General features: G+C 48.8%; 1 protein-coding gene across 6 annotated transcripts in view; it reads left to right on the forward strand.

Moving 5' to 3' along the window:
* The window catches only part of MTMR14 (myotubularin related protein 14), a 57,992-nt gene that overhangs the window by 4,419 nt on the left and 30,268 nt on the right, over positions 1-23,305 (forward strand). For all 6 annotated transcript variants that reach the window (XM_067540545.1, XM_067540572.1, XM_067540563.1 and 3 more), the window contains exons 3-9: positions 5,253-5,361; positions 13,773-13,848; positions 14,688-14,748; positions 16,054-16,176; positions 16,854-16,927; positions 21,274-21,344; positions 22,529-22,603. In XM_067540545.1, coding sequence (XP_067396646.1) covers positions 5,253-5,361; positions 13,773-13,848; positions 14,688-14,748; positions 16,054-16,176; positions 16,854-16,927; positions 21,274-21,344; positions 22,529-22,603 — 589 coding nt within the window. The remainder of the gene's footprint in view (positions 1-5,252; positions 5,362-13,772; positions 13,849-14,687; positions 14,749-16,053; positions 16,177-16,853; positions 16,928-21,273; positions 21,345-22,528; positions 22,604-23,305) is intronic.

The following is a 23,305-nucleotide window of genomic DNA, read 5'->3' on the forward strand; positions in this document are numbered from 1 at the left end:
GGAGAGGCTGAGGGAACTAGGCTGATTTAGTCTGCAGAAGAGAAGAGTGAGGGGGGATTTGATAGCAGCCTTTAACTATCTGAAAGGGGCTCCAAGGAGGATGGAGCTAGGCTGTTCTCAGTGGTGGCAGATGACAGAACAAGGAGCAATGGTCTCAAGTTGCAGTTGGGGAGGTCAAGGTTGGATATTAGAAAAATCTTTTTCCCTATGCGGGTGGTGAAGCACTGGAATGGGTTACCTAGGGAGGTGGAGGAATCTCCATCTTTAGAGGTTTTTATGACCTGGCTTGACAAAACCCTCGCTGGGATGATTTAGTTGGTGGGTGTTGATCCTGCTTCGCAGGCAGTTGGACTAGATGACCTCCTGAGTTGCTTTCCAGCCTTAATCTTCTATGAGCCTGTGTACTCTGTGCCACCACCATATTATCACACTGTCAAGTTCTTGGGCCATGCCCATGGATGAGATTTCTGTCATGGCCTTGTTAGCAACTACATGCACCGAGCACTTCAAAGCACAATGATTCTCCCCACTCCACTAAACACAGTGTACCGATGGAGGTGGGCACTGAAGAATCACATACCATCTGTGGGGCCTACTAGGACCAGATGACAAGGACTCGGAAAACTAGTGCTCTGCTCCTGGCTCTGCCACTGGCCTGGAGGATGACTTTGGTGAAGCCACTTCACTTCTTTGCCTCAGTTTCCTCAGCTGTACCACAGAGATGATGTTTCCCTTCTTGAGAGCTGCAAATGAAAAGTGCTACATAAGAGTTAGGTGTTGTCATCTGGCCATCTCAGTTGCAGACCTACATGATAATTACAACTGCCTAAATGACCACTAGCTTCTACCCACAACACACTTTCTGTTATAACCCCCCCTCCGCCCAAAGCTAGGAAATTCACGGCGACAGACATTGTAACTCACAGTTGAGGTTGTCTGATGCTATATTGTACCCTTCCAGAACATGGAGTTGAGCAAATCTCAAACCTCTTAAAACCGGGACATATAGAGTGAAGGTACAGGGACACAGCCTTAACTCTGCCCTAACTGAGTATTGCTCCAGTGTGCTCATAACACATGCTTGCAGTTTGCCTCTGCCGTGTACTGCACAGCAGCTACTGACGCCTTCCTATACTCAAATACTCAGCCTGTTCCACAGACAGTACGCCATATCTGCTCATTTTTACAACCCCTTCACACTTATGCACCCATTGCGTCTACACTCTCCTTCCAGTACACCACAGCCCACACTCCCCTCCCACCTCGCTGCTGCCAGGCCCCAGGCAAGAGGACCCCCCTGCTTATATAACACTATATGTACTGGCTCTGAAGGTACACATGCACCTCTTTCCTTCCATCTCTCACCCACACAATGGGGTCAGGAAGAGGGGCTCACGCATCATAGCCCCCCCAGATCACCTTATATCACAATCCCAGCTCTTCCATCTAATGCCTCCACCACTCAGCAGAGGTACATCTAACACAGCGACTGCAGCCGAATGCATGCAGATAACTGCCAGTGGCTATTGCCAGCCCCAGGGTGGCAGAGGTAAGGTTGCATAGGCGTTTCCCTTAACTCTGTTTCCTGGTTTTTGGAAGTTTGTGTTTTGCTGAACTCGACATTCTGGAATTTTATGGACATTATCTTACCTGATTGCTTCCAGCCTCTAATGATTTAGTTTTTTTATGGAAAATGCTGTAGCTTAATACCTTTTGCATAAAGGTACCGTTACCTCTGCAACCCTTCAGTTAACAGAGGCTTTTAGTTTGGGGATCTTATTAACTGCCAGGTTTAAATCAGGCCGGCATTAATTGTTGTGTACTGGACACAGTCTTCTGTGCCACCAGGCACTCCCCTCTCCCTTCTATGATGTGCAGCAGTGGAGCTGTCCCTGAGGTCCATGAGAAGATGCTCACTTTGTAGCGTTCCTAACCTCTGTTGGAGCAGGGACCTCGTCTCTGCCGAGTCTTTTCTGGGCAGATGCGTCTTTCGGTAACCTTTCCTTTTAAGAAGGTTCTCACAGTCTCACACACTGCTGTGTACAACTTTGCATATAGGCATTTTACTAACTTTCCCATGGATGGTTGTGGATGCAAACTATTAAAGACTGGCAAATACTTGGGTTTTTAAATTCATTAAAATCTACTGTATATCAGGATTCTTTGGAACTGGAGACTGAAATAAAGTTGTCCATAAGAAGAATATGAAAATGTTAAATACCAATCACAAACGCTAAACATGGATCATTTGACTCGTCCAGAGCCCACTGAGGAATAGCTTCATATTCTTCTAAAACCTAGCCTGATACCTGGTGCAAGTGGCAGAAGTCTAGGTTGTAGTCAGTGTGTCTTCAGGCCTAAAACTTTTGGGATTTCAAATTTTGCTTTAACGGGATAGCTGAATGAAGCCTTAATAGTGGAGATGCTTCTCGAAAGGCTTCATTAATCTATTTACCTAGCAGTCCAACTACCTACCAGCCAGTTTTATAGACTGTTGATAAGTCTAATTACGCTATAAAGTCTGTGCATAAGTCATCAATATTAAAGTCCAGTGAGCCTGAACAGTGGGTGTTGAGGAATTTCTTTTTAGAAAAAGTAGTGAGAAAATAGTGTGTAGTTTTTTGACAGGCATTGGCATATCATTTACTAGTGCCTTAAACTAGTGACCCATGATCCTGTTGCATCCAGTCGGTAGCAGACTCTTCTGCTAGCCATGTCTGACACAGATGGGCTCAGGCGTGCCCTGGCAGGTATATTTCATGTGGGGCTGACCATGTTCTCGGTGCTGTACTGAAACTTGGGGTGGTGTGTGTGGTCTCTGCCCAAAGCTAAGCACTAGATGATCGTCATGCTTATTCCAAGATGTTTGTATGGGAAACAATTTGAGTTGTGTAACATGTAGGATGTTATCCTGTCAGATAACCTGTCGGAAGTGAAACCTGTCACCTGAGGAGGGCAGTCTGAGAGCTGACCCGATCAGCATTGGTACGTCCACATGGGAGTAAAAGACCTGTGGCATGGCCATGGCTAGCCCAGCTCAACTGACATGGTGTTAAAAGTTTCTGTGTAGATGTTCAGGCTTGGGCTGGAGCCCAGGCTTTGGTACCCGGCACCCTCTTGGGGTCCCAGAGCTCAGGCCCAAGCCCAAAAATCTACATTGCAACTTTACAGCCCCACAGCGTGAGCTCTAGCCAGCTGTAGCCGTGCCATGGGGGTCTTATTCCAGCACAGGCATATCCCAGGAGAATATGGCCATCCGTGGAGACAGCCTATGTTTGCTGTCTGGACTAGATGCAGGCTAGAGACTTACAAAGACAGACGAATCCCAGGAGAGGTCTCGGAAGTGGGGGCTTCCAGGCTAGGAACCAATAGTTTTTGACTGTATACGAGCAGCAGAAATAGCCCCAGTGGTTATCTGTTACAGGAGGAGACTATCAGTGGGGCTGGGGAGGAGCTGGACAGGTGCTGAAAAGACTAACCTTGGAGTGAGAAATGCCTTAGGAGACAGGACAGTAACTTGTTAATAAGTATAGGCTATAGATTGCACCTTAGGTTTTTCTTTTTGTGTGTAACTTTGTTTCCAAATATTTGAATCTTTATCTCAAGCTCTGTTAAGTACACTTCGGTTTGGCTTCACTACAGACATGTCTAAGCGCCTTGCGCTAAGGAGTGTGTTACACTCAGGTGAAACCAGGGAACTGGGATTCCTGGCTTCCACAGAAGCAGTGAGTCAGTGTACGTCGCAGGTGCCCAGAAGAGAAGGGATTGGGTGTGTAAAGTACTAGCCTGCATTGGGAAAAGCGGGGTTCATGGAGCCTGAAGCAGAGAGCCTGTGTTGCTAGCAGCCAGTGGGAGATGAGTGTTTCCTTTGGTGGCCTTCCAGTTCTTCCTCCCACTGCGAGCAGGTGGTAATGATCTGTCCCAGAAACCTGAAAGAGCGTCACACTGTGACCCAAGGACTTCTTTGTGCCAGCTGGCACTTGGCACAGGGGTTACAGAGATCCCATGGGTTTGGTATCTACCTACTAGTCCACCAAAGAGTGTCAGGTAAGGTCTCTAACAAAAGCCTGTGCCACACTGGTCATAGTAATTGTGAGTTGCCTGTGCGGTGGGTGTGTAAGAAGATAGCTATGTGTACTGGAAATTGTGTTCTTGATTGATGGCTGGTCACTCACTCACACATCCGTCTCCAGACAGCAGGTGGGAGACACTCACTGAGTGTTGTGTGTTACAGTACAAGTCTCTTAGCGTGCTAAGTCCAATGCTCATGAAGAGCATGTGGAGACTTTAAAAGAAAATTAACAGGAAGAGGTAAACGGGAGGGGGGGCCGGGGGCCGGGACCCTGTTTGCAGGTGAAGGTCAAAGGTCTGCTCTGGTATTTCTGGGGATGGGAAAAGAGACTTCCTGGCATCCTTCACCGAGGAAGTGAACTGACAATGGATTTGCTTCATGAAAAGGGGATCTCAGCCAGGCTTATCGGAAAATGCTGGGAAGAACTTTGGGCGAGAAGCTTTTTTAAACAGGAGGAAAACTTGTTAGTTGAGTTTTTGTCGTCTATGTAACCTTTGTTTCCAATATATGTTTTCTATCATATGAATATCTGTTCTTTGCTAAATAAACTTATACTTGTCTATAGACAAATCTAAGCAGTGTGTGTTAAATGGAGCTGTAATCTAAGTTGGGTAATAAGCTGTAGTGTCCTTTGGGAACAGTACGTCTGATAGTTGTGTGAATGTCCAGTGGATCAGGGACTGGGATCTCCAGGGTCCATTCAGAGGACTTGGAGGTTGGAGTGTATCTATTGCTTACCTACAGTGGGACATCGGAGCCAGGGTTGCGGGTGGGGGCTGAGTGGGGAGTGTTTGTGCTACCTGTGCCTGGGTTTGTCAAGGAGCCAACCACTGGTGGGTGCAGGCAAGGCACTGTCAGGCTCAGGGCAGGTGGTAGCAAAGTGCCTCATGGACCTGCATACCCCCAAGAGCGTCACATGTGACAACATTTCTTTTACACACCTAATACTGCTGCAGTGAGTATCTTCAAGAGCAAATTGGGCAGTTGGTTTTTCAGCTCCAAGAAATTGACTTAGGTGACAGGAGCATGTCCCTCTGATTACAAACCAAGCACTTTCTCAAGGCTTCTTGACTTCGTAGCTGGCTTTTCAGTTAGAGGGATGTGGGTGCTAAGATTGTGGCCAGAATGTGGCCCCCATCACGACACAAAATAATGGGGGTGACTTTTCTCTGTCTGATAGGTTTGAGAGCACTGTGCAGGTCAGCAAACTGCAGGACCTCATCAACCGCAGTAAGATGGCCAGATGCAGAGGACGATTTGTCTGCCCAGTCATTCTGTACAAGGGAAAGGTAAAGCTATTAAGCACATTTTTCTCTCTTTGCTTAACTCAGAAATGTCCTTTCTCCCTGCGTTCTGAATGGTGTGCATTGGAGCTGGGCAGAGGCAGGTCTTTAACGGGCCATCAGCTCTCCTGACCCCTCTGTGTCTGTTCCTGGGCACAAACTGAAGAGTCAGATACGTTGCCTTGGAGAAGTGTTGGAGATGGGCACTGCATTGGGCTATATCTGATGTCCATGCTATAAACAGGTGGAATTTGTGCCAGCGCCCTGCAGGCTGGTGTGAAGGTGCGGCACTGCGTCTGGATGGATCAGCTCTTAGGCTACGTGTGAGAAAATCATTAGAGGCTTAAAACAATGTATTGCTTCATCAAGCAACCACCCCTGGTGTGCCAAGCCTGCCAAATAAAGACCCATCAAGCATCTCTCTGAGCTCTAGATTCTTCTTGAAGAGCTGAGGAAATTTTGGGGGATTGAGAGGGGAGGGTCACCTTTCTCTGTAGCCCTGCCCGTGCTGGAAATGTGCTCTCAAATACTTTTATCCTTGAGGTGTGCTTGAGAGGTTGTTCCTGACCAGATTAAACAGCTTGCTGTTTATGCGCTGGGGGAGGCAAGACCACATAACTGGCCTAATGGAGCGTTGTTGCTAATGTCCACAATTCTTTTATTTCCATTATCCCAAGGGGACTAGGACTCTTGCTTGTCATCTCTCTAACTGGGGCAGAAAGGGCATATGGGACTACTGGAGGGAAGAGGGCTGTTTTCTAAAGTGGCCAGCATGTTGAATGACATCCTGAACATATGCAGGAGGTGCTGCTGGCATCAGTGACGGGCTGGGATACAACAAAAGTTCAGATTTCAGCATAATTGTAACATTCCTTAATTGGCAAAGACCAAAGAGAACTTGCAAGAAGGATGATTTGGAAAAGACGTTAAATAGAGAGAGTTTGTGACTGACGAAAACGCACTGTGTACCGCAGCTCTTCTTCAAGTGATTGCACATGTCCAGTCCGCTGTAGGTATGTGCGTGCCTCATGCAGAGTTGTCAGAGATTTTTCCCCTCAGCCATACCTATTGGGGCAGTGAGAGTGCCCTTCGGTGCCCCATGCCAGTGCACGTGGGTAATAAAGGGCCACACTGCCCTCACCCTGCCTCGATTCCTTCCTACTGCCAGTGACAGTTGTTGGAGCTAAGATCTTTGTATCTACATGTCTTCCCTCCATTAGGTCACGTAGTACTAGCTGTGTTAGTTTTCAGTCTTGTATAGTGTATCTGGAACTAGCTAGTTATAAGACTTGAGTTTAGTCTCATAATTCAGGGTTACCAGTGCCTGGTTGGGTGTCGGGCTCGGTACTGGACTATTGCCCCATTCTCTTGGCTTCAGGGCCTGTTGTTCATGTAACAGGTGCATGCTAGTGAGTGACCCACACCCCAGCTGCCTTGAGTGTCTGGGAGAGGTGCATGAAAGTGACAAAGGCTGCCAGACTCAAATATCTGTGCTTTATCCACCGTCGTTACTTTCCCACTCCGAACAGGTACCGAGCACGTTCAAGACTGGGGTGTAGATGGTCTGACCTAGTGGTCAGAGCAGGAGTCAGGCCTGATCAGATACCAGGAGGTCAGAGTTGGAGGCAAGCCAGATGGCAAAACACGCCAAGTTACCAGAAGGTCAGTAGCAAGAAAAAGGAGCAGATACTGCAGGGGAAGAAGTCCTAAGCAGGGAGACCGCAGGGGCATGGTCAACTTTCTGTTCCTGTGGTGGGTTTATATGGAAGCTCTGAACTGTTCAGGACCCCAGCATTCTGCCAGTTGGATTCCAGGACTGAGTTCTCTGTCGAGATTCAGCTTCTATTCTGGCAACTGTTAGCAGGTCAGTGGCTGGCAGGTTGAACATATTGGCTCATAAGAGCCCTGTGGACCAGTTTTCAAGACCTGCAGTCCCTGACATCACCCCCTCAAAGGGCGCCCTCAGCGTGATATGGGACTAAGGTTTTCAGGGGTGATTCCTATGGAGCGCCCACATAAGTGTGAGAGCATGTGCATTTTCCACAGGTCCCGGATGCGTTCTTCAGGACTGTACCCCTCCCAGTAGACAAGATACCAGAGCCCACCACATTTATGTTTAGAGTCCAGGATGTAATGAATCCTGTATTCCTTGTACCAGTGGGATAGGTGGCTGGTCCTGAAAGGAAAAGGATTTTCTGTGTAGGGTTTCAGATGTGATACGTGAAATACCAGGTGAATCATCAGAGAGTGGGTTAGCTGGAGTTCAAAAGTGACTGGATTAACCTGGGCCAAGGAACCAAAAGTCCAGCTTGTGATACGGTCTCTCTGTGTGTAGATGGTCCATGGAGAGCCATACCTTTTGTCCCACTGCATAGCTGGGGCCTTGCTGTTGAAGCTGTTCTGCATAGTGCTTTTAGGCTACTCTTGCCTTTTCCAGGTGCGTCTTCACTTCTTCCTAGGCCCAACAAATCTGCTGTACCAGGACTGAGGCAGCCAGGTTGGGAGAGTGCACAAGTAATTGGGGGATGATATCCATAAATGGGGAAAAAAAGGTCTTTGACCTGTAGACACGTGACCTGCATTGTTGTAGTCAAACTCCGTGTAAGGGAGCAGTGAGGACCAATTTGTCCTGGTGATGATTAATGTAGCATTGCGGATACTGCTTGAGAATATAGTTGGCCCTTTCCGTCGGGCCACTGGATTGGGGGTGGTAAGTGGAGGAAAGATGTACAGAATCTCAGCAGTTGGAGGGCCTCATGCCATAACCAGGCTGTGAACTGAAACCCCCCGAGATGATGCGCTCTGCAAGGCCATGGAGGTGGACTAGGTGGTTAATCCATAGCTCCCCTTTAGCGGAGGGGAGGCCTGTTCAAGGGATGAAGTGGGCCATTTTGGAAAAGTGGTCCACTACCATAAAAATTATTGTAAATTTGTTGGACCCCGGTAATTCTACAATAAAATCTACAGACATGGCTGCCCATGGTCGAGATGGGGTGTCCACGGGTTGGAGGGGAGACCACAGGAATTATGACACAGGGTCATGGTAAGCGCACAAACATCACAGGAGGCAGTGAACATAAGCATGGTTAGGCGCATTGGGGACTGCCAAAAGGAGCAGGATATTAGTCATTGGATCTTGAAGCGTTCCAAGTGTCCTGTTAAAGGAAAATCATGGCATAACTGCAGAACTGCAAGCTTTGTGGTTCCTGAGAGCACATGAACATAAGGGGCAGTGTCTGTGATCCCTTCCTGGGAGCCGTGTGGTTGCTTGTTGGTAATAGCTTGTTTATCAAGTGGAATTTCTGAATCACAGGCAGAATGTGTTAATCTGAGCATATCCTGGTGATAAGCTGCAAGAAAGTTATGGAATTTGAGAATGAAGCTTGGTTCCTGGCTGGGGGCTCATGGATTGGTACCATAACTTTGGGACAGGACGTCCGCTTTGCCATTTTTGAATCTAGGGAGGAATGAGATAATGAAATTGCATCATGAGAAAAATAGGGCCCACCGAAGGTGCTGTTTGTTTAAGGCTTTCGCCCTACGAAGATATTCCAGATTTTTATGGTCAATGAAGGCTTGGACTGAATGATGAGTTCCTTCCAGGTACTGCCTCCATTCTGCAAAGGTAGTTTTTATCGCCAGGAGTTCCTTGTTGAGTATTTCGTAGTTTAGCTCTGAAGCAGTGAGTTTCTTTGAGTAATAAGCACATGGGTGTAACATTTGTTTGGGACTATATCACTGGGAGAGGACAGCTGTGATCGCTGTACTGGAGGCGTCAGCTTCTACAATGACATTTTGTGTGACATCAGGAGACCCAGTACCAGTGCTGTAGTAAAGGTGAGTTTCAGCTGATTTAATGTATATTGGGCCACGGGAGACCAATAGAATTTAATGTATGCTGGGCCACGGGAGACCAATAGAATTGAAATTTTTTCCAGAGGAGAGCGAAGAGGGGCTCCATTTGTTTTGAAAAATTCAGGAAAAATCATCTATAGAAATTGGCAAACTGCAGGAAACATTGCAGGTCTTGTACTGTGTGGGGCGTTGGCCAATCCTGGACAGTTTGGACCTTGCATGGTTCCATTTGGATCCCATCCAGGGACAAGGTGAAGCCCATGAACTCTATGGAGGCCTGATCAAAGGCACACTTCTCAAGCTTGGTATAAAGCCCATACTGCCGCAAGCATTCCAGGATTGTTTGGATGGGAGCGGTATGCTGTTCGGGATAGTCAGAGAAGATCGATATGTCATCTAGGTAGTCTGCTACGTACTGGTTGAATGTGTCTCAGAATACATCATTTTATAAAATGTTGGAAAGTGGCCAGGACGTTGGATAACCCAAAAGGCATTTCAAGATGGCCATAGTGGGTCTGGAAGGCAGTCTTCCACTTGTCCCTTTCCTTGATTCATACAAGGTTGTGCACCCCCATAGGCCGAACTTGGTGAATATGTGGGCAGCCCTCACACAGTCCAGCAGTTCAGGAATCAGGTAGCAGGTAACGATTCCTGATAGTTATCTGATTCAATGAGTGGTAGTCTACGCAGAGCCAGAGGCTGCTGTCTCTCTTCTTGATGAACAGGACTGGTGTACCCGTGGCGAGGTTGACTTGCTGATAAACCCTTGGGTCAGATTCTCCTAGACATATTCTCAGAGCACTGTCAGTTCAGATTCCGACATGATGTAAATTCATCCAAGTGGTATTTTGGCTCCTGGCTGCAGTTCTATTGGGCAGTGACAGTCCGAGTGTGGAGGTTGGGTTTCTACATCCTTCTTTTCCAAAACATCAGCGTAGTCTTTGTATTTTGAGGGGAGCTCAGAAGTAGCTTCAACAGAAAGTTCTGCCTGGATAGTTCCCCTCTTCCTCCCCCTCCTCCCCCTCCCCCACCCTTCTCCCATCTATTTATCTCTTAAGGTTTGGATGCCGGGATGAGATCTTCTCATCCCCAACAGCGCTGCTGACAAAACTCTGATGGAAACCAGATTTCATGTGCTTGCCACTAAATGAGTGGGTTGCAGAGTGGCAGCCAGGAGATAGCAAGGATCATGGGAAAGTGTGGAGAATGGATCACGCCAATTTGTAACATTTCTTGGTGCTCCTGAATCACAGCATCTAGGGGATTTGTTTCTTTCGTAACTGGTCCAGAAGACAAAGGGGAACCGTCAGTAGTCCCTATAAGGTCAGGAGTGGCCTTGCATTGCACAGGATCTCTGGGATCCGGGCTGCCACTGCATCTATGAAATAGTCAGTTGCGTCCAAGTCAACAAGGGTGCCCCAGGTATGTGCAGATGACTAGCACCTGCAAATGAGGAGCTCTCACGCAGGGCTCCGGGTGGGTTTCAGTCAGGACTAAAGTGAGGGGGCGCTCTTTTCCCTGATTCCTTGGAGTTCATTCAGGACAGGCGGAGGTGGGGTGGCCTGACTCAGCACAGTAGAAGTAGAGATGGTGCTGCTGTTGTCGTTCCTTTTCCTTAGGGGGAACCGTTGACAGCCCATATCTGCCTGCACTGGCTTGGCAGGAGGTGTGAAAAGGTTACAGTACCTGGGTTGGAATGGTGCAAGTCCCCTGTTTTGTTTCCTTTCATTCCCGTAACTGATTATCAGTACGGGTGGCGAGATCCATGAGGGCATCCGGACTTGCAGGGGTCTCTACCCGGGCTAACTTGTCTCTAATTTCTTCTTGCAGGCCCTACTGGAACTGATACATTTGTGCTGCCTTGTTTTCATTTTTCTCGGCCGTCAGGCGGAATTGTGCAGCATAGGAGGCTATGGTACCCTGCCTCTGTCGGTGCTCCCTTAGGGCAGCCTCTGCCCTTTGAATTCTGTTTGGGTCATCGAACAGTACTGAGACATACCCAGGGTGCAATCTGGACTGGTGAATGGCTGGGTCACCTCAGCCCTCTAACCTGGAGTACCTTTTACACTGCTTCACTGTGAGAGGAACCACTCCTGGTTCGCTCACACACAGCCTCCAGCATGTAAGTTACTCCCAGTTATAGTGTATTAGTGCTACAGCCAGCCACTCTTGAATTAAACTGTAGAGCAACACCACCAAATTTCCAGTCCCAGACTTTCCCCAGAAATGTACATCTTGTACTGCCTGGCTCTCTCCTGGACATTACAAGCTCATATAACGTCTGTCATTTTATAAATAGAAAATGATATGCACAAATCCTGTTAACTCTCCAGAATACCCACGATTTGTACCACGTTTGGGACACCAGAGCTCCTAATCAGTACAGAGAAATCTATCCTGTCTCCTGTTCAAAGAATAGAGTCCATTAGGGGCTCCTGGACTCTACAAAGGCCAGGGCTTTCCTGCTGGAGCCGAGGTTCCAAGCAATGTGGGACGTTACTCTAGATCTAAAGGTGCACTGTCATCACGGTTCAGAATTGCTTCAAGCATCTAGGACACAGACAGTGCGTACCTATATGGTGCAGCATGCCAGACTGCCCTCAGAAACCTGCAGGGTTGGCTAGCCTTGGTGTACTCATCAGCTCGTCATTATATGGATATATTGGTTCAAGTACCTACTTGGGTCTTGTGCTTCCTGGCCTAGTGGGTAGAACCTGCAAATGTGAGGGAGTTCCCCTTGGTCCTGCACAACACTCACCCTCGTCACAGATGCATCACATCTATCTTGGGAAGCTCACTTAGGTCCCCTTCAGACTCGGGGCGTTTGGTCTCCCAAGAATCTAAGTCTCTATATAAATATCAAGGAGCTCTGAGCCATCCGTTTGGCTCCCATTGTGTTCCTTCCGCATAGCAGGGAATAGAATGTGTTGTCCATGAACAACGACACAGGTTCTATCTAAACAAGCAATGGGGGGAGCACATTTGTCAAAGTTATGCCAGGAGGCGATCCTCCTTTGGAATTTCTGCATCGCCAGTTCCATCACCCTGAAAGCTGCCTACCTTCTGGGAGTTCAAATCACTCTGGCAGACCACCTGAGCAGGTCAGTTTTAGGTCACCATGAGTGGTCTCTTTGACCAGATGTATTGGACCAGGTCCATTTTCCAGCATCTCCTGATAGTTATAACCTTGGCCAGGAGAGTAGGGGAACTGCAAGCTTTTAGTATCAGAGCCTCCCTATACAACTTTCTTTAGGGATAAAGGTTTCCTTCAACCTCACCATAAATTCCGGGTTGATGTGGCTTCCAAATTTCACATGAATCAAGCAATTTATTTACCGACTTCTTTTCCAAAACCCCATTTGAGTAAAGGGGAAGAAAAGCTCCATACTGTAGATGTTAGAAGAGCTTTGGCTTTTTACCTGGATTGGAGTAGATAATTCAGGTCTTTGTCTCAACGCTTTGTCAATGTCGGACAGAGTAAGGGCCACCCAGTCTCCACTAGAGGATCTCTGCCTGGATTTCCAGCTGTATCCATTTATGCTACTTATTACTCAGAGGTGCAACATCAGCCAAAGTGATGGCTCACTTGACCAGATCGCAGGCTGCCTGTGTGACTTGTATTCCCATTCTGGATATTTGTGGGTGGCAATCTGCTCAGCACTCCATACGTTTGCCTCTCAGCATGCCATCTCTCGTCAATCTAGAGATGACGCTGGATTGGATGAGTGGTCCTACACTCTTTGTTTAAATGGGTGCTGAGCCCCCTCCAGCTCACACTGCGTGTGAGCCACCTACAGTGGCATGGCCGGGTGCAATCACTTGAAGAAGAAAAAACTATTCCCTACCTTTCCATAATTGTTCTGCAAGACATGCAGCATGTGCCCATTCCACGACCCACCCTCTATCGTCGCAGGCTTTCCGGGAGGGAGGCACTGAGGGGGTTGAGGATAGTGTGGCCCTTACTAGCTGCATGCAGGGCATGAGGCACCCCAGAGCGCTCATGCTGCCCCTCCAGGTACTATGGGGAAAATCTCGCACTGTGCACAAGACGCATGTGCGTGCACACCTAGAGTGAAATGGACGTATGCAACACACCTCGAAAAACAACCGCTGTGGTAACAGTCTTTTGTCTCGTGATGTCTTACCTGAAACAAATTAATTTTGGCTTGGCTGGGACAGTGTCATGTGGACTGAACTCAATGGCCCTTACCACCAGTGAATTGGTGTTCTCAGTTGTTGGGGAGGTGTGCAATGAGGTGGAAGATCAGGTTCAGCCAGCATGTTAACAGAACTCAGAGTGAAGAAAATAGGCAGCTAGAGGTCAGAATGGGATCAGAAATAACCATGAAATTCATCTTAAAAATATGCAAGATAATGCATTTGGAAAAAATAATCCAGACCATAGAGACTGAGTTAGAGGGAGAAACCTGGGAAGCGAGAATGCTGAGACAGAGGACACTCTCTGGACAGGAATGAGGGATGACTTTGGGTGTAAATAGGCAGGAAGAGGCCTGTAGAGGAATAGAACTTCTGTAAGTAGTTAATAATGGTCTTTTCTCCAGCACATTTGTAGGTCCGCGACCCTGGCTGGATGGGGGGAGCTGTATGGACGTACTGGGTACAATTACATTTTCTCAGGTAAGTGAGGACGCATATATGGCTGAAATAAAATGCTCTGTTTGTTGGTTACTGGAGTGGGATGGCCAGTGCCTGAGAATCAGTGTGAACATAGGACCTGTGCTTTATTGAGGGCAGGTGCTTTGGCCAGTATGTAATAATCCCTGTGTGGTATGGTACCACCTGGAATTTAGTGTCTATTTCTGGTCTCCTGATTACTAGAAAGGTATTGACACAGTTGAGGGTTCAATGAATAGTAGGAAAAAATGTTTGGGGGATGGAGGAGTGACTTATGGAGATCAGTATATCTAGCTTGGTTATATGATGGCTTGTGGGGTGAGGAAGCATTTATCTGCAAATATTTAAAGGATGTTGTCACTAAAAGTGGGAGAAATGTGCTGTGCTGCATGGAATATAACTAGGAACAAGGGCTTAGAATCTAGGCTGCGTATTGTAACTCTAGCAATGGTGACGTGTATTAGTCTGTGAGAGAGTCTCAAGGGAAGTGGAAGAAGCCCATAACCCAAGTCTTCTCAAACTAGACTGGACAAAACACTAGTAAACGTGGATAACTCTTCTGCCATGGCTGCCTGGGAATGGCTGTGTGATTCCTTTCTGGATTCCATCACAGAATAGACCTATCTGGATTGTCCAAACCTTCTCTTAGCTCTCATGAAACGAATGTGCTTGATGTGGGAGGACAGTGGGGGCGTTTCTGACTCGGTGCAGAAAGGGGCGCACTGGGGGATGGTCACAGTTGAGAACTCTTAAGTGAGGTGACAAAGCCAACTTGTAACCCACTTGGGATGGACACAACCTTTGGCCTCTAATGCATTGTCTCTGATGTGGCTTTCCTGCAGGGGGCTCGGATGATGCCTGGGCCGATACAGAAGACCTCTCAGAGGAAGATTCTGCGTTCAGGTCTGTACGTGGCATTTGGGTGGAAAGAGAGGAATTAAGATCTGATTGGCTAGCTCCGCCTGAATTCTCCAGCTCCGTCCTATCTGAGCCGAGCTGTGGGAACAGGGGTGGGTTCACTCAGGCTATGGGCTCTCAGAACGGTTCAGGATATAGTTACCAAAACTAAAACTCAATGTGCTAACACACGGGGGCAAACTAGCTAACTAACGCCTCCTAATCTACCACTGGAGGCTGAGAGGGGAGGGACTGGGGCAGGCAGACCTCAAGTCATTAAAGAGACTCCTAAATTGTGTAGAAGTGGTACTTCTGGGTCTAGAAGGCATATAACCAGACAGAGGAGAAATGGTTCTGGACCTCTGCTTAGAGAGGAACAGGCTGCATGTGGGACTACACCATGGTGAGGGGTCAGGACAGGAAGAGGGCCCTGAAAGGAGCATGATTCTACCTGCCAAAATGCAGCTAATGTATCTAGAAGGGAAATCCTGCCGAATTGATACTCGGTGGGTGGGAAAGCCATGTTGTGTCAGCAGTGCTGAAAGACCTCTGGGTGATGGCGAACGGAACCAGACAAGATGGCAGCCAAGTCAATGCGACTCTGTGCCGTATACACAAGGCATCACGTTCGCACTGTTGGACTTGAAGCAGGAATTAATTCGAGGAAGTTCTCGGTCTGGTTTAAGCAGTAGGTCAGACTAGTCTATCAGTGGTCCTGTCTGTGAATCACACCAGGAAGCGCTAGCCCCTTTCTTGGTTATCGTTTTGTGGAATAGGGAGTCTGTGGCAGTGTCTGAAAAGTGCAGGAATACAAGTTCTGCAGAAGGGAGTAAACTGGCTTTCAGTCCTCCAGGAGATTCTGCTTTCTGAGCATGTCCAAGTCAGTGGAAGGCCTCCAGCCCTTAAAGAACTGAGGCCTGCTTTTCTGGCTTGGTGCTGTGCACTTTCCCCAAAGTATAAATAAATCGCAGAAAGTAACGCAGGTTCCAATGGGTCTTCTGAGCGTCTACCTAATTCCTTGTTCTAGAATTAGCCCTTTATCCTCTCTGAGTTCTTAGTGAGCAACTGGGCAATCATTTTAGGAATGAATGGCACTAGCCTGATTCTTTGTTGCAGGTTTCTGGTGAAGGTGTACAGAAGCCACTTCTGTCTTATAGTGTAGGGGAGCTCTTTGGACAGTGCAGCTATCGTACTACTTGTGGTGGTACTCTTCAGCAAGTCCAGTCCAGTCTCACCGCAGCCCTGGGTAAGAAATGGGAACCTGTCTGAGCTGTCCCTGAGAATCTTGCCTTCCCTTTCACCTTGTTGCAGAAATGCAGACTCCCAGCTGTTTGACAAGGTTAGAGGACATGACATCAAGCTGCTTCGATACCTGTCTGTGGGATATATCTGTGACCTGATGGTGGAGAACAAGAAAGTGAAGTTTGGCTTAAAGTGAGTATGGAGTCCTCTGTCCATGGCTGGGCTTTGGTGTGGAGCTGCTCTTTAGCTTGTGCAGACCAGCGACTGAAGTCTGACCGCCTCTAACTGCACTGTGGAAGGAGTGTCTAGATCTCACGTGGCAGGGCCCTCTAGAGATGTTATCCAGACATTCAGCCAGTGGAACCCCAGAGATATACTAGGCCATGCAGCAAGGTCTTCTCTTCCATCCCCGACTTGAGCATGCCCATGCCTTTGTGAAGACCATGGTAGTGGCTTGAATAGCTGCTTAATCTCACTGTCTTCTGCAGTCACCCTAGATTCCTGTTTGTCGCATGGCTGCTCTGAGCAGGGTTGAGTGGGTGGATGTTCTGAGCCGTGGGGCACTCCCGCATAGCATCACAGATGTGAGGTAGCTTCCTCCTGTGTGGCTGAGGTGGTGCGGTGATTGCTGAGTGGGACAGTCCTCCCAGTCTGTAGGGGGAGAGGCGGGGAGCGCCTGAGCTGAGGGGGTGACGGTCCAGGAGCTGGAATCTCACTCCCTGCCACACAGCTGGAGTCAGGCTGCTCTCTCATGTAGAATTTGCAGACTCTTCTAGCAGGCTAGATGGACTGGCTCTGCTGCCCTCTGGGAGCTAGTACCTGTGCGTTGAATGCACTAAATACATGCACTGTCCTCTCGTCCTTCTCAGTGTGACGTCTTCCGAGAAAGTGGACAAAGCTCAGCGCTATGCCGACTTTACCCTCCTCTCCATCCCATATCCAGGTATAGGACTGGTGTCCGGAGGGACTCCCAGGGGACAGGTGACAATCTGCTGGCGGAGTTTGGGAATTCTCTGGGTGGGTGGGTGGGTGGGTGGGTGGGTGTGTGTGTGTGTGTGTGTGTGTGTGTGGGTGAGGTGGCTGGGATTTGCTGGGTGCTTCTCTTACTTTCTCTGGAGGGGAAACGTCTATCCTGAGGGCAGCGGGAGAGGGACTGGAGGGTCCAGCCAGCCCAGTCTGCACCGGGAGCTCCTTGTGATGGCAGAAGGGTCTTCTTGCACAGCAGTGCTGTGGGATTCATGTGCAGGGAGGAGGTCCCAGGGATGTCGCTGTGCTGAGGTGCTTCCTCTAAGTAGTTAGCCTGGGGATTGCAGGGTCCCCTTCCCCCCACCCCCGTATCTTTACTCAGGGTCTGGTGTCTTCCAGGACTCCATGCTTGGGAATTTGCCATGGAAAAGCCACCTTTTGACAGACAGTTGAGCTAACTTATCACTGCGGGTTCAACTTTTAAAATGTTTCTAGGCTTTCCAGTTCTGAAGAGAACTGTCATGCTGTGTCCCCAGTGCAATGGGGCACTGCCGCCCTGAGACTGCAAAATACGGAGCAGGTGTGAACTGCTCCTCTTCGTCCTGCTGCTTGTATTGACTCTGAAGCTTAAGGAGAACCCTTGTCACTCACTAGTTAATTGCTAATCACTTAAACACAAACGGACTGGTTCAGCCACCCCTTGATGTTGGATTCAGTTATGTGTCTGAGTGTGCAAAGAGTGACGTGGCTGCTTTCCGGGGGGGGGACTCTAGCGGTTCAAGGCTCCATCCACCCTACTGCTGCACACAAAGGAGGGGGGAAAGGAAGATTCATTTCCCCTTGTATTTTGCGAGGGCGGAGGGGTTTGTATATTTTAGATCTCGGTAGTGGAGAGAAACAATTGGACAAAGCAATACCCAAGCAAAGGTTTATTTAAGGGTAAATAAAGGGTTACAAGTCTACACAAATATCACACAAGAGCCAAAGCACTATCACCCAAGCAGCAAAGACCCCAAGAAGCACACTTCCTGCTAGAAGGAGGACAGGACAGTCCATCCTAAACTAAAGGAAAGTGCCTACAATTACTGGTATTCTTAAATCCTAAGCAGCAACAGCACTTAGCAATTAAAAAAGCAAACAGCACAGCCACCAAAAAAACGCTTACTACAATAATTACCTGGGGGCCCATTAATACTTAAAAGGCAAAGGGGGGGAGGGGCCTTACATTTACACCCCAACCTAGTCATGCAAAAAAAAAAAAAAAAAAAGGCACTTACCAATACAAAGGCAAAAAAACCCATTCTTTGCCTTATAAAGCAAGTGGCAACCAAAAAACCAACCTGCCCAAGGCATCCACTAGTGCCTTAACAAATCCACAAAAAGTCTCATGCAAAAAGGAGTCTCGGGGTCTCTCTCTACCCCTGTTCCCTAAGGTGTTACCATAAGTCTTACCCGATAATGGGTAACGGCTATCTCGATCCACACACTTGTTTTTCATTAGTCTGTTGGTTGTTCGTTAGGGGCTTTTTGCAGTACGGTAACGTTAGTTGTTTATCCCAAAAGCTGCGAAGTCTATTGCTAAAACTGCTAATTTTCTGCTGATTTTAAGGTCAGCAAACTTCTACATTTGTCTCAAGGGTATTTCCAAACACAAAGTAGTTCCTCTTCTCTGGAAAAACTTTCCAAAACCAGTTTCCAGTCTGGGCCTCCAAAGACCCAGCTCTTGCTCATAAGCCTGGTTGCGAACTTCTAAGGCCCAGCTCTTACCATTCTACGTTAATCTCGCGTAACAATATCTTGCGCGCCCGACACCCCTATTGCCAAAAGAGTCAGCTGCCCCTGGTTGCTGCAGCAAACCCAGACTGCCTCCCCCGCCACTTGCCAAACCTCCCAGCATGTCCCCCGAACATCCAGCGGCGAAGGTATATATTGATGCAAAGACCAGCAACAAAAGAGAACTTGGGGGGCTGCATTAAAGCAAGTTATGTAAACTAAGACATGTATCACATTGGCTCTGCCACATTCTGCTATGCTGTGCAGAGAAGTGAAACCATAAACATCTGTCTGTCACTTCTACAAAACTTGAGTACCTATGTGTACTGCTGAATTTAGTCCCAGTGAGCGTAATGTCCCTGGGCTGTCTGTCTCCCCCATAGGGCTAATTCTATGAAGGGCTTGAACAGAGAAGGGAGCAGGGAAAGTAGAATTATACAGTAGGTTGTGAAGATGAAATGCTGCTGTGTTGTGCAGTCTGACATTCCCCTGCTTAACATAGTCACAGCTACCTCTAAACACTCCTTCCTCTCCTTGCGGCCTTGCAGCTGCTGCCCTGTGTAGCTCCTCACTTCCATGCTGGAGTTCAATGTAACTAGCCTACCAGCCTCCCCTTCTTTCAAAGTGCTGCCCGATCCAAGTAGTGGTGTGGAAGGCGAGTAATGCTGTGCATTGCATTAAGCCAAGTGCATATCCACACAAGCTGAGCAACATCTCTAATGATGGTCAAACTCCATGGAAATATTCTAATTAAAGTTGCATCAAAGATTCCATTGTAAGAATTTCAGGTTCTTAACTTGGCTGCAAAGTTGCTCTCAGCTGAAATTCAGCTGGGAACGTACAGGTCCCTGGAGTAAGCTAGGTAGAGTTTCCAGGATGTAGTGACCACTTGTGTTGAAGGAGAGGGGTCTGTAGGTGTGCTTGTGCTCCCATGATTCAAATGGCTGCTTCTCACTCTCCCAGGCATTTCATGTCCCATCATTGCCAGACTTCGGTGCCAGTGCTGACTGCCAGAACTTGTCATTGTTTCTCTGAAGTTCCTGTGTTTTGAAATTGGTTTTTGAAAAGCCCACTTGGCAACTCAATGGCCTCTTGCTGGTTGTGTGAGAGGGTGAGATCAGGTCAGCCATCATTTAAGCCAGATTTAAGTTTTATATTAAAAAAACCCCAAAAACCCAAAGTCTGATCCTTGTGGTTACTTGAATGTAAGCTCTCTGGGGCAGAGACCATCCTGTGTGCATGCTTAACCCAGTGGGGCCTTGGTCCCTGATCGGGGTCTCTCCTCACTACTCCTATGCAAACAGTGGTTCGGAAGAGCTGCTTCCTGGGGCAGTGTTGTCTGCCGGAGTCATCAGGCAGCTGTTAGCTCTGCTGTGCAGAGCTTTGCCAAGCAGCAGCAGCACGAGATTGAAGTGACTGTCACTGCTTGCTTCTGAGAGCTAACGACTGTCACAGCAGTGACCTGTACAGATGGCCGAGCAGAGTCAGTGGCTCATAGGTGAAGAGGACCCAAAAAATGTAGGCTCTCGGGCGTGGGGTTTCTCCAGCCCAAGTGGTTCGGGGGAAAGAGAGAGAGGTTTCTTTCCTTCTCAGCAGTCTGAGGGCAGGTCTACACTAGCAGTGCTACATTGGTGCAGCTGCAGAGCGTCTGGTGAAGACGCTCTACCAAGGGAGAGCGTTCTCGCATGGCGTGAAGACTCCACCTCTGAGAGGTGGACGCTATGTCTGCGGGAGCGCTGGTGTGGACAGCGCTTAGGTCGCTGTAACTTGTATCGCTCAGGGGGGTGTGTCTCTTTCGCACCGCTGAGCGATGTAAGTTAGATGGACTTAAGCGGTAGTGGAGACCTGCCCTGAGTGTACCCCAGGGGTGTCTGAAACTTGTTGGGCGTTTCCCCGGGCATGGCTAGCATAGGTGGGTGGGTTAACTTCCCTGTTAACAGCTGGATAACGGTGACTGGTGTGCTCCTCAAGTCCTGTTTTAAATTCTTATCAAGGCACTAATGTGAAGGTGGTGGCCTGTATGGCACATCCCCTACCCTCCATTCAGGGTACTTCGGGGGGGAATTGTGGCGCTCAGCGTGAAGAGACCCAGGACCACAGCCCCTTTCCCAGCTGTGCTGGTGCCCTTCAGTCCTGCCCCGCACTTTCAGTCCTGGGCTACCCCTGGGCCCTGCGGAGGCACTCCAGTCCTGCTGGCGGCACCTGCTGGAATCTCACAAGACAAGGGGAATGCACCAGCCTTGTGCTGATGCTGGTGACGGGGGAGCTGTGGCTCGCTGTGTGACGTGCTGTTTTGGGAATGAATGAATATCAGGGTCCCTCAGACTCCAGACTTGCCCAGTCTGCAGTGTTTGCTCTCTCTGAGTAATTGTTGACGGGCGAGTGCTTTGGATTGTTGCTGCCGTAGAGCTATGCTGCACTCCACAAGCAGCGTACTGTTGCTGATCCACTTGGTGCTCTGGGGCCTCTGGCTCCTGCACTGAGGCCACAGGGGCTCTGCTGTTAGTGATCAGGTGTCTGCACTGGCATTCATTACCTCTTCTCTTGCAGGCTGTGAATTTTTTAAGGAGTACAAAGACCGGGATTACAGAGCCGAGGGCCTCGTATTTAACTGGAAGCAGGTACCACGATATCTCTAACTGGAAAGCAATCGGTTTTGTTACGCATAACCATTGAATTCAGGACTTTCTAAATAGCATATGTAGTGTGTGCTTCCTCCCTGTCACTGGAAGGCAATCAGCAGCACTGAAACCCAACAAATGGAGGACATCTCTGAAATGAGTTAGTCATGTCCTGCGCTGCAGGCCATTGAGTCCTTAAACAGCGGCACAGGCCAATGGGCCAGCCTCCAGTGACAAGGGTGGTGTTCTAGTGTCCTGGTATAGATGACCTCTGTATTGCATGGGAGGCAAGGGGGACAGGACAGCCCTTGGTGGATCCTGGAACTGGATAAACTGGGTGCTGTCAAGCTCCCGCTCTCTTGTGGGGAAGACAGAGTGTAACAGAAGCGATGTAGTCTGTCATGAATGCCGAAAGTGCAAGGATCATGGAGAGAATGCTTTGCGTTACCAGTCCTGGTGTCTTCTATTTTGGAGAAGCATGCTGCAGTGAGATGGGGGTGTGGGCGTGAGAGCGTGAGGGAAGCTGTGTGTTGGGGTATGGTAATAACCCAAGTGCCTGAGAATTTCTGGGTGGGTGGGCGGGAAGCTCGTTGGGATGTGTGGAGTATCTGTAGGAGCGCCTCTGTACCGTAGGTTGGGAGGAATATGCTGCTGTCTTCAGGAGAATGGTCTCTGAAAGCTGAGACTGTTTCCAGAAGATCATAGTGGAGCAGAGTCTCTAAGCACCATGCATGGGCATCACTTCTTTGGCTCACCGAATGGTGAGGGACACTGCAGACAACTGGCTTCAGCTCTCAAGCAGCCTGTGTTGTTGGATGGGGGTGGCTCTGGGACAGCTCTGCAACGGAGAATCCCTGTCTGGAGTCTGGAAATGGCTGGAGACAACTTTGACCCCAGCTTTCTCCTCTCCTGATCAAGGAAACAGTCATGTTGTCTCCAATCGCTTTCCCCTCCAGCAGGCCTAAGTATTCACATCACTACAGGAGTCCCCATCCAGAGGCACTCTGTAGCCCTCATCAGGCAAAAACATGCGACTGGTAGCATCCAGAACACCAGCGATGATCAAATCACTCCACAGTCTGTGCCACTGGGCCCCGTTCTGCTAGAAGCGTCGCTCACCTCTTGCTGTTTTGCTTTCTGTAGCTAATCAGTGTTCTGTGATTGACTGGTGCATCTCTTTGCAGGACTATGTAGATGCACCACTGAGCATCCCAGCATCTCTGACCCGGTCTTTGAGCATTGACTGGAGCGAGTACCAGGTGAGGAGAGTCGTGCTCACTGGTGAATTCAGAGATTAAGGCCAGAATGGACCATTATGGTTATCGAGTCTGTCTCTTGCATGATGCAGGTTGTACAGTGTCACCCAGTGGCAGGTATAACTGCCTGTCTACCAGGATGGGTCACCTGGAAGCAGCCCTCTGCTAGTAGGAACACATCTGTCATACTCTAGCTCCTGTCGTGAGGTGCTCGCTCCCTGTGGCTAAAAGCAGGGAGCCGCACATACAGCGTGAGCCTCTCATCTCTGCAGGTGAGGGCGGTTCCTTGCCACTGCCAAACTCCTTTTTTGCCAATTGCTTCCAGCCATGGTTCTCCAGCCCTCCCCAGCCCTGAGCTTCCCTGAGCTCCTTGTTGAACTGCCATCAAATCTAGCCTTGTTCTGACCTTCACAGTGTGTGCGCTCCCTTCCCTCATTTTGTGTCCCCACCACTCAATGATGCCAGCCTTGATGTTCCTTCCATTTCCTTTTCTTTTCCTCTCCTGACCACCTCCCGGCTATCCTGTGTGTATGGAATGTCCTTATGAAATCATCCCTCCACCTTCGTCTAGTCTGAATCACTCCAAAAAACCCACCTTGGCAGCATTGCCTAGAAAAGCAAACAATGTACACTCCAGACCAGAAATGTCCCTAACATGGGGAATTCCTGGCCTCGGTCATTCTGCTTGCATGCAGAGGTACCCTT

The sequence above is a fragment of the Emydura macquarii genome, unplaced genomic scaffold (assembly GCF_026122565.2).
Source record: "Emydura macquarii macquarii isolate MOO-44397 ecotype Brisbane River unplaced genomic scaffold, CSIRO-AGI_Emac_v2 contig_71, whole genome shotgun sequence".
NCBI lineage: Eukaryota > Metazoa > Chordata > Testudines > Chelidae > Emydura > Emydura macquarii.